Source organism: Aquarana catesbeiana, linkage group LG10, assembly GCF_042186555.1.
Source record: "Aquarana catesbeiana isolate 2022-GZ linkage group LG10, ASM4218655v1, whole genome shotgun sequence".
Lineage (NCBI taxonomy): Eukaryota > Metazoa > Chordata > Amphibia > Anura > Ranidae > Aquarana > Aquarana catesbeiana.
The window spans coordinates 224,424,978-224,439,487 of NC_133333.1; the positions used below are offsets into that span (position 1 = coordinate 224,424,978).

Genomic DNA, 14,510 nt, shown 5'->3' on the forward strand with positions numbered 1-14,510 from the left:
TTAAGCTCTCCTGAAGAAGCCATCGTTGTGGCGAAACATGTAGAGACCCAATCAGTTGCATCTGTTTATGTATTGTATGGTCAATTTTGACAATAATATTTCTTAAATAAAATGTTGATAATTTTTATATAAAATTGATTGTGTTTTGCACCCTAAAAATCCAAATTCCTTGGTGCTTGATCTACTATGCTTGTGTAATTGGTTCACTGATTGTCCCCGAAGTCTACACTGAGTTGCAATCAAATTTTAGGCATCCTCTGCAATTTCAGTTTTGGCGGATACTAATACTTCTAAAGGCATGCAGACCCTGTAGCTTTTATTATTAGAACACTGAGGGTGCACCTGGTGTTTAATGAATCAGACCCTCTTATTCAGGATCAATCTGCAAAGAACATAGTAAAAAAAAATACAGAGCACATTTCATAGCAACACAAGGTAGGAACTGGCTATACAGATTGGTAAAAATCCCTACAATGTACATTGATCACCCAGAGGAGAAGATTTTTTTTTTTTTTTTAACAAAAATGGAGTTACTCTTTATTGTCTGCACAATTCTTACTTTCTTACAAACAAACATAATTTTACCTACAAAAAGGTGTTTCCAAAACAAGTAGACATGAGGCCATAGCTACAGTAAGTCCCCTACCTATGAACATTCAATTTATAAATTTTCACAGATGCGAACTTGTGTTCGCATGTCCAATTCTGTAAAGTGGGCTGAACGAAAATAAAAAAAACTGACAGATTACCGTACCAACACAAGCAATGTTGGTGCAGCGATCTCCCATGCTGTGCCTTTGTTCAGACAGGGGAGCTTCCCCGCCAGAACACACTGATCAGCACTCGCAGCCATTGTCTGAAAACGTTGATCTTTGCTGGACTTATGAACAAGTTGAACTTACGAACGAGCTCCCGGAACAGAACTCATTTGTAAGTAGGGGACTTGCTGTTATTCACTTTATAATTTAATTGCTGAAGTTATTCCAATCCTTTTATTTATTTATTTTCCAATGTTCTTGAAGAATAATGATATAAAATGTTTCTTTCTAAAGGAGCCCCTGTCCTCAGTTCAGACACCCTGGAAGAAGTTGTTTGGGACACGTAAAAATGACTGCTCAGTATGTTAAAGTTACTTCATGCTTTCTGATATATCTAACTATATAAATAACACTCAGAGTTGTTGTCTATCCTGCTAACAATTCAATGTACTAACCATATAACAATCTATCATTGAAGGGCCATCACTTCAAAAGTGATATGTTCCTGTTAGGTGGCCTGGGTCACTGAGGCATAGTTCTTGCCACTGCTTCCACCCAATGTTGGGTTTGGAATGTTTCTGCCCAATTTTGGTAAAATAAATTGCTTCATTTTTTTTTCCTCAGATGTCTTTCTCCAGCTATTTCACTGTCTTTGCTCTACAACGTACATTTACAATTCATAGGTCACATTTCAGACCCCATCACTCACCACCAGCTGACAGCAAATGACAAGGTTGACTATTTTCCACCAATAATGTTTTTCACCTGAGATAAACTGTCCCTGCCTGAGTTTTCTCCATAGGCATAAACCTGCATATACAGGCGATCCAAGTATCAATCCTTGAAAAAGAAATGTCTTTGGGCAGACCTGCTATGTCTCTAGTCAACTCCTGTAGTCTTGGACAAGCTGTGGGATGTTGGCCATTGACCTAAGAAGATGACCAAACGTGCAACCCACCTACGAAATGTCAAAGGATGTCTTTCAGGCCATCTGACAGCCTATAGATAAACTCTTGGGTGGACTAAGTTTTATGCTTATGCCTATAGAGGGAGAGTGATGGAGGCACTTGGTCACGGTGGATTATCTTGGGGAAAAATTATTTTTAGGTAACCTGTCTGATTGTCGTATTCCCATAGTTCTTACAGCCAGCAGTTTCTGGTGCAAATTTGTCAGCAAATTCAGCCAAAAACAACTCACTATCTCTGGGAGCATAGAATCTAATAACGGCAAGCAACTTTTTTAAATGAAGAGCGTCACTTATCTTTATTTGGCCATCTATGACCACTTTGGCTTAAGCCGGACATACACATGGCAGTTTGGTAGAGTGAACATTCGATTCCATTATTTGTCAAAATTACAAAGCAGTCAAAGACTTAAAAGGTTAATCAATGGCAAGGTGATCGAATTTGACATTTTCCTGATCAACCCCAGCAGAAAAATCAAATCGCTTTCGAATATGTCGCCATCCTTTTTTTTTTAAAAAGCAGAACTCCAGGCCAAAAAAAAATGCCAAGCTTCCAAAAATTCCAATTTGCTCCTTCAAATTCTAGCACACTGTGGTGGAAAATTTAATGAAAATTTAATGTCGATTTGACTCCGCTAACAAATGGAAAATTGAAAGAACATTCCATATAGTTACATCATTTAGTAGATAAAATGCTGCTTGTTTTAACAATACCACCGATTAGTAATAAGGAGTCCTTACATTCACTGGTTATTCAGCAGGTCAGCAACTATCTAATATAGTATAATATAATATAATAGGTTAACTGGCAAACCAAAACCAGCTTGCACAACTGTTCTTGTGCTAAGAGGTGGATCTATGGGTTGATGTACTAAACTCAAATGTTCATGTTACAAGGGAATTTTCCCCTAGCCTAGTGAATGTGAGGAAAATTCACTTTGCAAAGAATACCCAATTGCATTCAAAGGGAACAAAATTTGCTTGCACATGATTGGATGATGGAAGTCTGGGGAACTTAACAGTATCTGAGCACCACAAACTAAAAACACTATTTAATTCATTCTTAATATAGAAAGCAAACTCACCCATCAATCCACATCTCCATACTTTTATTTTGTTGATTGCCTTTATTGTAAATTACATGTCAAAGTGATAGCTCTAGATCTGTAGGCATCTTTAGCTCTCCTACCAGAGAGGAGTAATCCGTGACAACCCATCCCTAGATATAGGAAGACTTGGAGGCAGGAAAAAGTAAAACCAAACTTGATTATGACAAGAAAAGTTGGGACTTGCCTATAATTTTAGCTCCAGTATCTCTGGATTTCCTGGTTGTTTTAGTATTCAATTTCTACTTAAGGTGGCCTCTGCTTATGCATTTTTTCATCATATGCTCAGCCTAAATTTACCAGGATTATGAGACATTTACAGTACTTTAAGAATGCTTTAGAGCAGTAAGCCATAGCTTTCTTGGTAAAATAGGTAATCCTCTGTTGAGGCATTTAAAGGTTGTTCTTCATATAGGTACAATACAGAGTAGGGACACATCACTGGCCCCTTAGCTGGCTTTATGGCAAGGCATGACCCCATAAGTCACATGTTCCTGTACAGATGGGTAGGACACCTTCTGTTCTATCTTGGCTTGGCTTCCAGAAAAGAACATTGAGAACGGTAAGACCATCCAGGAAAGCTTCCAGAAAATCAGAAACCATTATTAATAATTCCATTTCTATTGTTCTATAGTCATTTGATGAAGAGCTGGAAAAAGAGAAGAAAATGAGGGAGTGCGTGGAAAGGGATCTGAACGAAGCTTCCCAGAGGCTAACAATGGCCCATGACGAAATTCGCAAACTGACTGATGAATTACTCATTAAGAAAAAGGAAATTAACGAGCTTGGTAATTTGGTACTATTGTAATCTTGTGTGTGTTTTTATAGGTTTTCTTTTCTCTACAGATTTTGACAAAGCCCAAATCTGATATGTTGGTCTTTTGTGACTACTGTGATGTTAAATCGGCCTTCTCCTTTAGGTACATCTCATTGACTGTGGTCTCCACTGTGACCATACCCACAGCAAATTAGAAGGTTTCATTTCTACTGCTCCTACTTTAAAACATAACTGGAGACTCGGTACCGATCACACACATGTAATTTACTGGCCCCTTCCTTTTCTGAAATAACACATTTACTGGCCCCTTCCCACACTCTTCATCCCAAAACTATCCCTGCAGCAGACGGAAGAGTGAGGAGAGAAAGCTGGCAGAGCTGCAAGGGGGAGGGCAAGGAACACACAAGTAGGCCTGGGCAGCAGAAGGAAGGGGAACCTGGACAGGAGGAGCAGTGGGGGGTGTGGGGAGGGGGGCAGCCTGCATTTACTGGAACTGATTCCCCTGTATTTTCCTCATGCAGCAGCTGAATGCCGGTGGGAGGTGGAGGAGGAGAAGCGGGCTTTCAGCTGCTGCAGCAGGAAAATGCAGGGAGTCAGTTTCAGTAAATGCTACCCTCGCTGCCCCTCCTGTCCAGCTTCCGGGGTTGTCAAGGAAGAGACGTGATCTGCCCGTCAGCGACCCAATCAACGTGTAGATTGACGGGTTGCCGACCCCCGGTTTAGGTTCACTTTAAATTGGCAATCTGGACATTAGAATAAGTGCAGAGTCTTAGAGAAACATGTAGACAAACATGCTCTATGAGTGTATGTACAGTATCTCACAGAAGTGAGTACACCCCTCACATTTTTGTAAATATTTTACTCTATCTTTTCACGTGACAACACTTTGCTAAAATGTAAAGCAGTGAGCTTGTATAACAGTGCAAATTTGCTGTCCCCTCAAAATAACTCAAAACACAGCAATTAATGTCTAAACCGCGGGCAACAAAAGTGAGTACACCCCTAAGTGAACATGTCCAAATTGGGCCCAAAGTGTCAATATTTTGTGTGGCCACCATTATTTTCCAGCACTGCCTTAACCCTCTTGGGCATGGAGTTCACCGGAGCTTCACAGATTGCTACTGGAGTCCTCTTCCACTCCTATATGACGACATCAAGTAACTGGTGGATGTTAGAGACCTTGCTCTCCACCTTCCGTTTTGAGGATGCTCCACAGATGCTCAATAGGGATTAGGTCTGGAGACATGCTTGGCCAGTCTATCTCCTTTACCCTCAGCTTCTTTAGCAAGGCAGTGGTCATCTTGGAGGTGTTTGGGGTCGTTATCATGTTGGAATACTGCCCTGCGGCCCAGTCTCTGAAGGGAGGGGATCATGCTCTGCTTCAGTATGTCACAGTACATGTTGGCATTCATGGTTCCCTCAATGAACTGTAGCTCCCCAGTGCCGGCAGCACTCATGCAGCCCCAGACCATGACACTCCCACCACCATGCTTGACTGTAGACAAGACACACTTGTCTTTGTTCTCCTCACCTGGTTGCCGCCACACACGCTTGACACTATCTGAGCCAAATAATTTTATCTCGGTCTTATCAGACCACAAGACATGGTTCAGTAATCCATGCCCTTAGTCTGCTTGTCTTCAGCAAATTGTTTGCATGCTTTCTTGTGCATCATCTTTAGAAGAGGCTTCCTTCTGGGACAACAGCCATGTAGACCAATTTGATGCAGTGTGTGGCATATGGTCTGAGCACTGACAGGCTGACCCCCCCATCCCTTCAACCTCTACAGCAATGCTGGCAGCTAAGGATGAGCTTGGGCGTGTTTACAAACCGCACATGCAGAGCCCGCCAGGAAGTCGGCACTGTGGAGAGCTAATCACAAGCAGTGAGACATTGTCCCGATGCGCGGCTGCAGAGATCGGGAAATGTCTCACTGCCTGTGATTAGCACTGTGCAGTGCCGAATTCCTGGCAGGCTCTGCGCATGCCGTTTGCGAACACGCCTGAGCTCATCCTTACTGACAGCACTCGTACGTCTATTTCCCAAAGACAACCTCTGGATATGATGCTGAGCACGTGCATTCAACTTCTTTGGTCGACCATGGCGAGGCCTGTTCTGAGTGGAACCTGTCCTGTTAAACCGCTGTATGGTCTTGGCCACCGTGCTGCAGCTCAGTTTCAGGGTCTTGGCAATCTTTTTATAGACTAGGCCTTCTTAATGTAGAGCATCAATTCTTTTTTCAGATCCTCAGAGAGTTCTTTGCCATGAGGTGCCATGTTGAACTTCCAGTGACCAGTATGAGAGAGTGAGAGCGATAACACCAAATTTAACACACCTTCTCCCTATTCACACCTGAGACCTTGTAACACTAACGAGTCACATGACACCAGGGAGGGAAAATGGCTAATTGGGCCCAGTTTGGACATTTTCACTTAAAAGTGTACTCACTTTTGTTGCCAGCGGTTTAGACATTAATGGCTGTGTGTTGAGTTATTTTGAGGAGACGGCAAATTTACACTGTTATACAAGCTGTACACTCACTACTTTACATTGTAGCAAAGTGTCATTTCTTCAGTGTTGTCACATGAAAAGATAGAATAAAATATTTACAAAAATGTGAGGGGTGTACTCACTTTTGTGATAAACTGTATAAAATCTTCTAAAATCTGGTCACATGATGTGGTTGTCTTGTTGCCATATAATTGTTTATTTTTATTTTTTTTTTCCAACCCTCTTTTACATTACTGTGACATGACCGTCTCCTTCTAATTTATTGAAGAGCGTATTGTGGACAAGAAGCAGCAAGAGGCAAATGTGCTTCAACAGGAACTTAAAACTCAGAAAGAGAATGGTGAGTTTTTTTTTTTTTTTTTTATCAATTTACATTTTAATAGACTTTATTAAAGCCTAACTCCAAACTCTACCCTTGCATGGAAGTCTTTTTTACCTGTCAAAACATTTTTGTATTTCTGTCCATCCAGTTCTGAGATATAAAGATTTTCTTCTATGCAGTTTAGAAATAAAGCTAGGTCTTCTCCCCTCCCCCAGCTTGTGATTGGACAATGAAGGAACAGCAGCAGACAGTACTCATTCCTCATCTTCTCCTGTCAGCTTGTTCACAATTTATTTGAATGCTGCAGACCTTTGTCCTTAGTTAATGCACATTTCCACATATTTTACCCCTTTATAGACCCTCCAATTACTAAAAAAAAAAAAAAAAAAATTTAACTGTTGATGTGCCATAAATACAGTCAGCTCCTAAATCCTGTTATGGGCAGAATTTTGAGGACTGAGTGGTGCCAGCCCTGCTCAGTGTTATTTGCTAAACTCTTCAAGTCATAGGACCTGATGGCTATTAAAAGCCACTGAGCCAGCATTTAATCATAGTTGAAATACCAGTTTTGGGACATAACATTTTAAATTCGATGTAAAAAACTTTACTTTGGTTTGGTAAAGCACTGTGTATCAGAAACATACCATTTATTTTAATATAATACTTATTTTCACAATTTTTACATTATTTGTTGCATCCCAGTCAGGGCTGTCTTTAACACAGGGCAAAAGGGACAGCTGCCCCGGGCCCAGTTATTGTTGTGGGGCCCAAAGCAGCTGCCCCTTGAGCCCGCACTTTTAGTCTCCATCGAAAAGGCTGAGTACAATGCAAAAGCACAATCGGGAAACGGGAACGGAGAGATGGGGACAGGGGTGGACCATGCCTGTGCTATGGGTGTCAGCACGGCTGCTTGTAGTATACATCAGGGGTTCATTTGTCTATCCAGGAGAGCACTTGGGATAAAGTTGTCACCCCATAGCAGGACCACTTGAACAAAACCTTTATGGCAGGGTCACCAGGTATTATTTTCATTAGGTCACACAAAAGGCTGCATTTGACTGCTTTGTTTGCAATGCTAATGCATCTCAAAGAGGGTATGCTGCATTCAGAAAAACACAACGCAAAGGTGTTCAAATGCAGCCTAAAATCTGTTTTCTACACTATTCTAGTAAAGAAAATTGCAGTCTGCTGACCTACGTTTGAAACGTACCTGTGTATACAATCCCTAATAGTAAAATGTAAATTTGCCATGCTCCATATAATGGAATCTGTTTTGAAAACATATAATCTGAATTAAATGTATACTGTACATGATCTCTATGTATACAGATTCTGCTGATTTGCAAAAAGCCAAAGAACATAATCTTCGATTAGATAAGGAGATTCTTGCCTTACGCCAACGAGTCAGAGCACTGGATTCTGAATGGAAGAAGCACATAGAACAGGTAGGGATTTGGGATACTGGGGTCTAAGCACACAATGGTCGATAATTGAAGGGCCACGTGCGCCCCCTTTGCTCACACTTTTCTTGCTGCCTTCTTTATTCAGGTCAGTTTAGTTGTTGTCCAGTTTGAAAGATCTAAACTCATTGCAGACAGTCGGCTTCTCCCTTGTGTTTTCTAACCTGCCTTAAGCAGCCCATAGATGAGTCCCTTTTTTTTTTTTCTCAACCAGCGGATTGAATTAAAAGAAAAATCACTAGGTTCCCCCATCTGCCCATTGAGCATTTGTTTTCTGACAGTAAGGAAACTTCTCTGCCATCAGGATACAATGATCAACACTAGGGGTCGACCGTTATCATTTTTTCAGAACTGATACTGATTTTTCGGCTGCCTATCAAGCCCGATAGCCGATATCAGGTGCCGATATTCTGTAGATTTACACTTTTTATTTTTACACTGTTGTTTTTAGAAAAAATAACATTTATTTTATCACTGTTATTACTGTCACAAGGAATGTAAACATCCCTTGTGAAAGTAATAGGCAGTAACATGTACTATTTATGGTACTCTTTACCTCAAACCCCTCCTCTGCACTTGAAAGCGTGATCAGCGTTTTTGAATACTTTCTATTTTTTTTAAACTGGCGCCTTTAGGATGCCAGTAATGACATCACTTCCGGGTTACTAGATCCGAGACCCGAACAGAGCCGATATGACTTTGTTCGGGTCTTTGGCCAGCCGGCGGACGTGCCGGCTGGTCACTCGGGCCTCCAGGTGGGATGGGACTAGGGCTGCTGAAATTAATCGCAGCATCGATGCATCGCGATTCGCGTGTCCCCGATGCGGCATCGATGCATGCGACCCGAATAATCGATGTCTTGCCCTGCCCCCTCCCAGGAGAGCGCTCCGTGCGTAAAGCTGTTATTAGTGTGTGTATATTCCGCTCATGTGACTCTCGCCCGCGCCTCCCTCCTCTCAGTCTCTCCTGATGTCAGCTCCGCCCACTGACTGGAGCTATCAGGTCAGAAGAGAGGCGGGCGGGGCTGACATCAGGAGAGACATGAGAGGAGGGAGCAGTGTTACCAACCTACCAGATTGAAATTTACTGACATGACACCCAAAATTTACTGGCACAGCCGAGTTTTTACTGGCAGTTCCAAAAGTTACAAAATTACAGTTTTAATTACAAATTCCAGTATTTAGGCTACAAATAGGTACAATATGCAATTAGCAATGTGATTTAAGGTAGATATTAAGGCAAAAAGCATATTTCTAATTTTATTTTTGATATAGTAAGTAAGTAGTTCAGGACAGGACTCAGGAGGGCAAGAAATTAGAATGGGTGATTCACACATGAAATTGACTCTCACAGTGATACTGACAGCAGTGTGCTGCAACACAGATCACCATCATGACACGTCCCCTCCTGAATCACAGCGACAGTCTCTCTCTATGCCAGGTGGTCCCTTCAGTCCCCTCCAGTCCAAACAGCACTGACAGTCCCGTTCCTGGCTTGCCTTAATCCCGTCCTGCAGACCTGCACACTCGGCTCCGCTCCCTTGCACCATGACATCACACAACATGCTCAGACACGGCCTCAACCAGACCCGCCCCCCGCCGGCACCCCTGAACACACTGTAGCAGGCACTTGGATGGTCTCGGACAGCTCTAGGCCCGAGCTGCGCATGCGCAGTTCTGAGCCGGGCGTCACAGCCATATTTTTTACTGGCAACCTTTTCCTCTTACTGGCATTTACTGGCAGGGGAAAAGTGCCCATTTTTTACTGGCTGCCAGTAAAAATACTGACGGTTGGCAACACTGGGAGGGAGGCGCGGCTGAGAGTCACATGAGCGGAATATACACACACTAATAACAACTTTACGCACGGAGCCCTCTCCCGGGAGAATATATTGAAAGAATGTGATAGTCATGCCAAGTATCGACAACCGGCGGCTGGAATGGAGATCGGGGGAGATGGTGAGCAGGCAGATCGCCCTGCTCATTACAGGCTGCCACCGGCAGAGCAGCATGTAAGTACAGAGGGGGAGGGGGGGGCGCTGTGACACAAGTCCATATCATAAATTGTCTTCTATGTGCCTTCATCACACCACAACTCTGCATTATTGTCCGCAGTCTGTGCCCATCTCCTGTTCCATGTCCGCCGCAGTCTGTGCCCATCTCCTGTGCCATGTCCGCCGCAGTCTGTGACCATCTCCTGTGCCATGTCCGCCGCAGTCTGTGACCATCTCCTGTGCCATGTCCGCCGCAGTCTGTGACCATCTCCTGTGCCATGTCCGCCGCAGTCTGTGCCCATCTCCTGTGCCATGTCCGCCGCCGTCTGTGCCCATCTCCTGTGCCATGTCCGCCGCCGTCTGTGCCCATCTCCTGTGCCATGTCCGCCGCAGTCTGTGCCCATCTCCTGTGCCATGTCCGCCGCAGTCTGTGCCCATCTCCTGTGCCATGTCCGCCGCAGTCTTTGCCCATCTCCTGTGCCATGTCCGCCGCAGTCTGTGCCCATCTCCTGTGCCATGTCCGCCGCAGTCTGTGACCATCTCCTGTGCCATGTCCGCCGCAGCCTGTGACCATCTCCTGTGCCATGTCCGCCGCAGTCTGTGACCATCTCCTGTGCCATGTCCGCCGCAGTCTGTGACCATCTCCTGTGCCATGTCTGCAGTCTGTGACCATCTCCTGTAGCATGTCTGCAGTCTGTGACCATCTCCTGTAGCATGTCTGCAGTCTCTGACCATCTCCTGTAGCATGTCTGCAGTCTCTGACCATCTCCTGTAGCATGTCTGCAGTCTCTGACCATCTCCTGTAGCATGTCTGCAGTCTCTGACCATCTCCTGTAGCATGTCTGCAGTCTCTGACCATCTCCTGTAGCATGTCTGCAGTCTCTGACCATCTCCTGTAGCATGTCTGCAGTCTCTGACCATCTCCTGTAGCATGTCTGCAGTCTCTGACCATCTCCTGTAGCATGTCTGCAGTCTCTGACCATCTCCTGTAGCATGTCTGCAGTCTCTGACCATCTCCTGTAGCATGTCCGCAGTCTATGACCATCTCCATGTCCGCAGTCTCTGATCATCTCCTGTAGCATGTCCGCAGTCTGTGATCATCTCCTGTAGCATGTCTGCAGTCTCTGATCATCTCCTGTAGCATGTCTGCAGTCTCTGATCATCTCCTGTAGCATGTCTGCAGTCTCTGATCATCTCCTGTAGCATGTCTGCAGTCTCTGATCATCTCCTGTAGCATGTCTGCAGTCTCTGATCATCTCCTGTAGCATGTCTGCAGTCTCTGATCATCTCCTGTAGCATGTCTGCAGTCTCTGATCATCTCCTGTAGCATGTCTGCAGTCTCTGATCATCTCCTGTAGCATGTCTGCAGTCTCTGATCATCTCCTGTAGCATGTCTGCAGTCTCTGATCATCTCCTGTAGCATGTCCGCAGGCTCTGACCATCTCCTTTAGTATTTTGGAATAGAGCCTGGAGCTCCTCTGCTGTCTCTTTTTTTCTTAAGAACAGATAGAATTAAAAAAATGGAGTTCTCCTGACTACTTGAATTTTTTTGGATGAAAACCATGAGCACTTGCGGACTTGCGCTGTAATCGTGATGCATCGCGGAATCGAATTGAATCGTTGACTTGATAATCGTAATCGAATCAAATCGTGAGGCCAGTGAAGATGCGCACCCCTAGATGGGACACCATGGCGGGAGACGGGAGTGTCCCCTCCCACTACTTGTAATAACAGCCGAGTGGCTGCTGAGCCGCATTGGTTATTACAAGAAAGTCGACCATCCGCTCTAATGAATTGTACGGGGGTGATGCCTGCAGCTGCAGGCATCACCCTGGTACAACCACTTGAAGCAATATCGATAAGTTTGTGACAGATACCGATGTTTCAAAAAAAGTGAATATCGGCCGCCGATTATCAGCCGCACTGATAATCGGTCGACCCCCTAATCAGCACTGCCGGCTATAACCTTTTGCACTGATCAAGTGGGGAAAACCAGACAGAGTGGTCATTCAGAAGTCATTCGATAGACTGAGTTCTGTACAACCACAGTGCCCATGCATGGATTGAAATTTGGCTGGTCCCTGCTGAATTGACAGAATTTCGATCCATGTATGGCCAGCGTTAAAAAAAAAAAATGGATTATGTCATAGGTTGCTATTGAACAACAATGTTTTTCCATACATGAAGCCTAATATTTTCTGATTGCATTATGATAGCTGAGGCCTTGGGAACTTAGGAAAATAGTCTTCTTATTGTTTGTTGTTTCATCCACAATTTTGAAAGTGAAATAATATTTTTTTCATAATGGATCATTTTATTACTTTATTTTATTACCCTATTATTTTATTTTCATTATTACAGAGTGAAAAGAGTGATGGTGACTCCATGTCTACACATTTGAACCTGCAAGATAGTGAAGAACTTCATAAAAAGTAATTATTTTCACTCTGAGGAAAATATCCAGAGATAAATACCTAGAGATCTCCCCAAACCAAATCCTGGGAGAAAGATTTCCCCACACCTATTCCTGAAGGAGATATCCCAAGATCTTCCCACACCTATTCCAAAATATCCCAAGATCTCCCCACACACCTATTCCTTTAAGGAAATATCCCAAGATCTCCCCACACCTATTCATGAGGGAGATATCCAGAAATCTCCCCACACCATTTCCTGAGGGAAACATCAAGAGATCTCATTTCTAGGGGTGAGGTTGAGCTTCACCGCTACCAAAGGTTTGCTGTAAATCCCCATGATTCATGTCGTTTTTGAGTCCCCAAATTTTGGCCAAAACTTTGCAGGTTCACCACCAGAAAAAGAAACCTATAAAGAAGTGCATAGCCTTTGCTTAAAAAAGCCAATCATTTTGAGGGAATGTATCACCCTATGAAAATATTATTTTTTGGCAAGGCTGACCTTGAAGAAGAACTTCATCACAAATCCTAAACCTGTGTGACAGATGACAAATGGAAGCTGTTATTTCGACCACCTGACCTGTGAATTTAGATGCCATAAAACAGATCTATCATCACTAAGAGTGTTGTCTTTTCTTTAAAGCTAATCTCCAGCTCAGGAGCCAGATTATATCAGCTTCCAATGATCCTTGAACAAATGCACTTTTCTTTGTGACAGGCTTGCTGTGAAAAGGAACCTGTGCTGGAAACGTATAGAGACTGCCATTGCTGATCTTTCCTTCTGAAATTGCTTATTACCTGGCTTTCATGCTGTTCCAATGACTTTAATCTCTTAATGACTTTAATTTACTTAATGACTTTAATCTCCTCTACAGAGACACAGACAGTAGTAAAAACATAAGCAAAAATAGCCAGCAAAACAAAAAAAAAAATCTAAATTTTTTACTGAGATCTCAATGGCAAAACATGCAGTAGATGGTAGTTTTACTGCATGTTTTGCTATTGAAATCTCTAAAACCGTAGAATTTTGGTATGCTGGCCATTTTTATTTATGGATCTTTACAGTGTTTCTGTTGGCTTGTGCTCCCTTAATTAAGCATTAAAGTGATTGATTATAAACGATCACCTTGTAAAACAACCCATTCAGTTTAAAGTCAAAATTAAATGCAAAACATTTTTGTATAGATATAAAAAAAAAAAATTATAAATGCCTTTTTTCCCTTTTTTATAAGTGATCACGTTCCCTCTGTTCTCAGCTGCATAAGAGCTGGGGGAGGAGAAGCAGAAGCATACTGAGCTTCCCAGTAAATGGCTGTGCATCGGGGGCTTGTCAGGACACACCCCCAGCATTAACCGGTCTGTGACATCACAAGGGGGCAGTGCCACCATGTGACGTCGCTGGGTGGCCCACCCCTTAACTATTTAAGCATTTGTTTCATGTATGTTAGGCCAACATTGCAGCTGCAGACGGCCACTTTAATTCACAGAGTGTAATTGTTGGGCTAACATACATGAAACAAATGCTTTTTATATCTAAGGCACTAAATTTGTATATAAAACCCCTTACTTTATACTACAAAATGAATACAAATGACCTGAGGGATCTGGAGTAAAAACTGGGCATACACTGACGTACCTGACCACTACACTGACCTACCTGATTCCTGCACTGACCTACCTGACCACTACACTGACCTACCTGATTGCTGCACTGAATTACCTGACCACTACACTAAGCTACCTGATTCCTACACTATCCACTACACTGACCAACCTGATTACTATACTGACCACTACAATAACCAGCCTGATCACTACACTGACCTACCTGATTCCTACCCCCTCCATTGGGGGGGGGGTCGTGTCACATCCTCCACTCTGAGTGGTTCATGCTGGGACCTATAGTCCTTCATTAGGAGGATGAGGTCAGTGGCAGTGCTTGGGGGATGGGTTTAGTGGCAGTAATTGGGGGAATGGGATCACTAACTTTCACTTGCTGTCACCTGTTAGTCTGTGTCCACTTGGGAGGGGAGAGGGGGTTGGTGAGAAGGGGGGTGGGAAAGAGAAAGTGAGAGAGGGGGTGTGGGAGAGAGAGGGGGGTAGTGGTGAGAGAGAGGGGTGGTGAGGGGGGGGAGAGAGGGGGTGAGTGCAGTGACCCCCTATCCCTGCCTGCAGTCCCTCCTGTACCCCCTTGTCCCAGCCC

General features: G+C 43.7%; 1 protein-coding gene across 4 annotated transcripts in view; it reads left to right on the plus strand.

Annotated features, from left to right (window-relative positions):
* Positions 1–14,510, plus strand: part of CCDC30 (coiled-coil domain containing 30) — a 103,346-nt gene that overhangs the window by 32,192 nt on the left and 56,644 nt on the right. For 3 of the 4 annotated variants that reach the window (XM_073603365.1, XM_073603367.1, XM_073603368.1), the window contains exons 6-10: positions 1,053–1,118; positions 3,464–3,617; positions 6,387–6,458; positions 7,770–7,885; positions 12,255–12,325. In XM_073603365.1, the coding sequence (XP_073459466.1) occupies positions 1,053–1,118; positions 3,464–3,617; positions 6,387–6,458; positions 7,770–7,885; positions 12,255–12,325 (479 nt within the window). The remainder of the gene's footprint in view (positions 1–1,052; positions 1,119–3,463; positions 3,618–6,386; positions 6,459–7,769; positions 7,886–12,254; positions 12,326–14,510) is intronic. The other variant, XM_073603366.1, reaches the window with a different exon arrangement.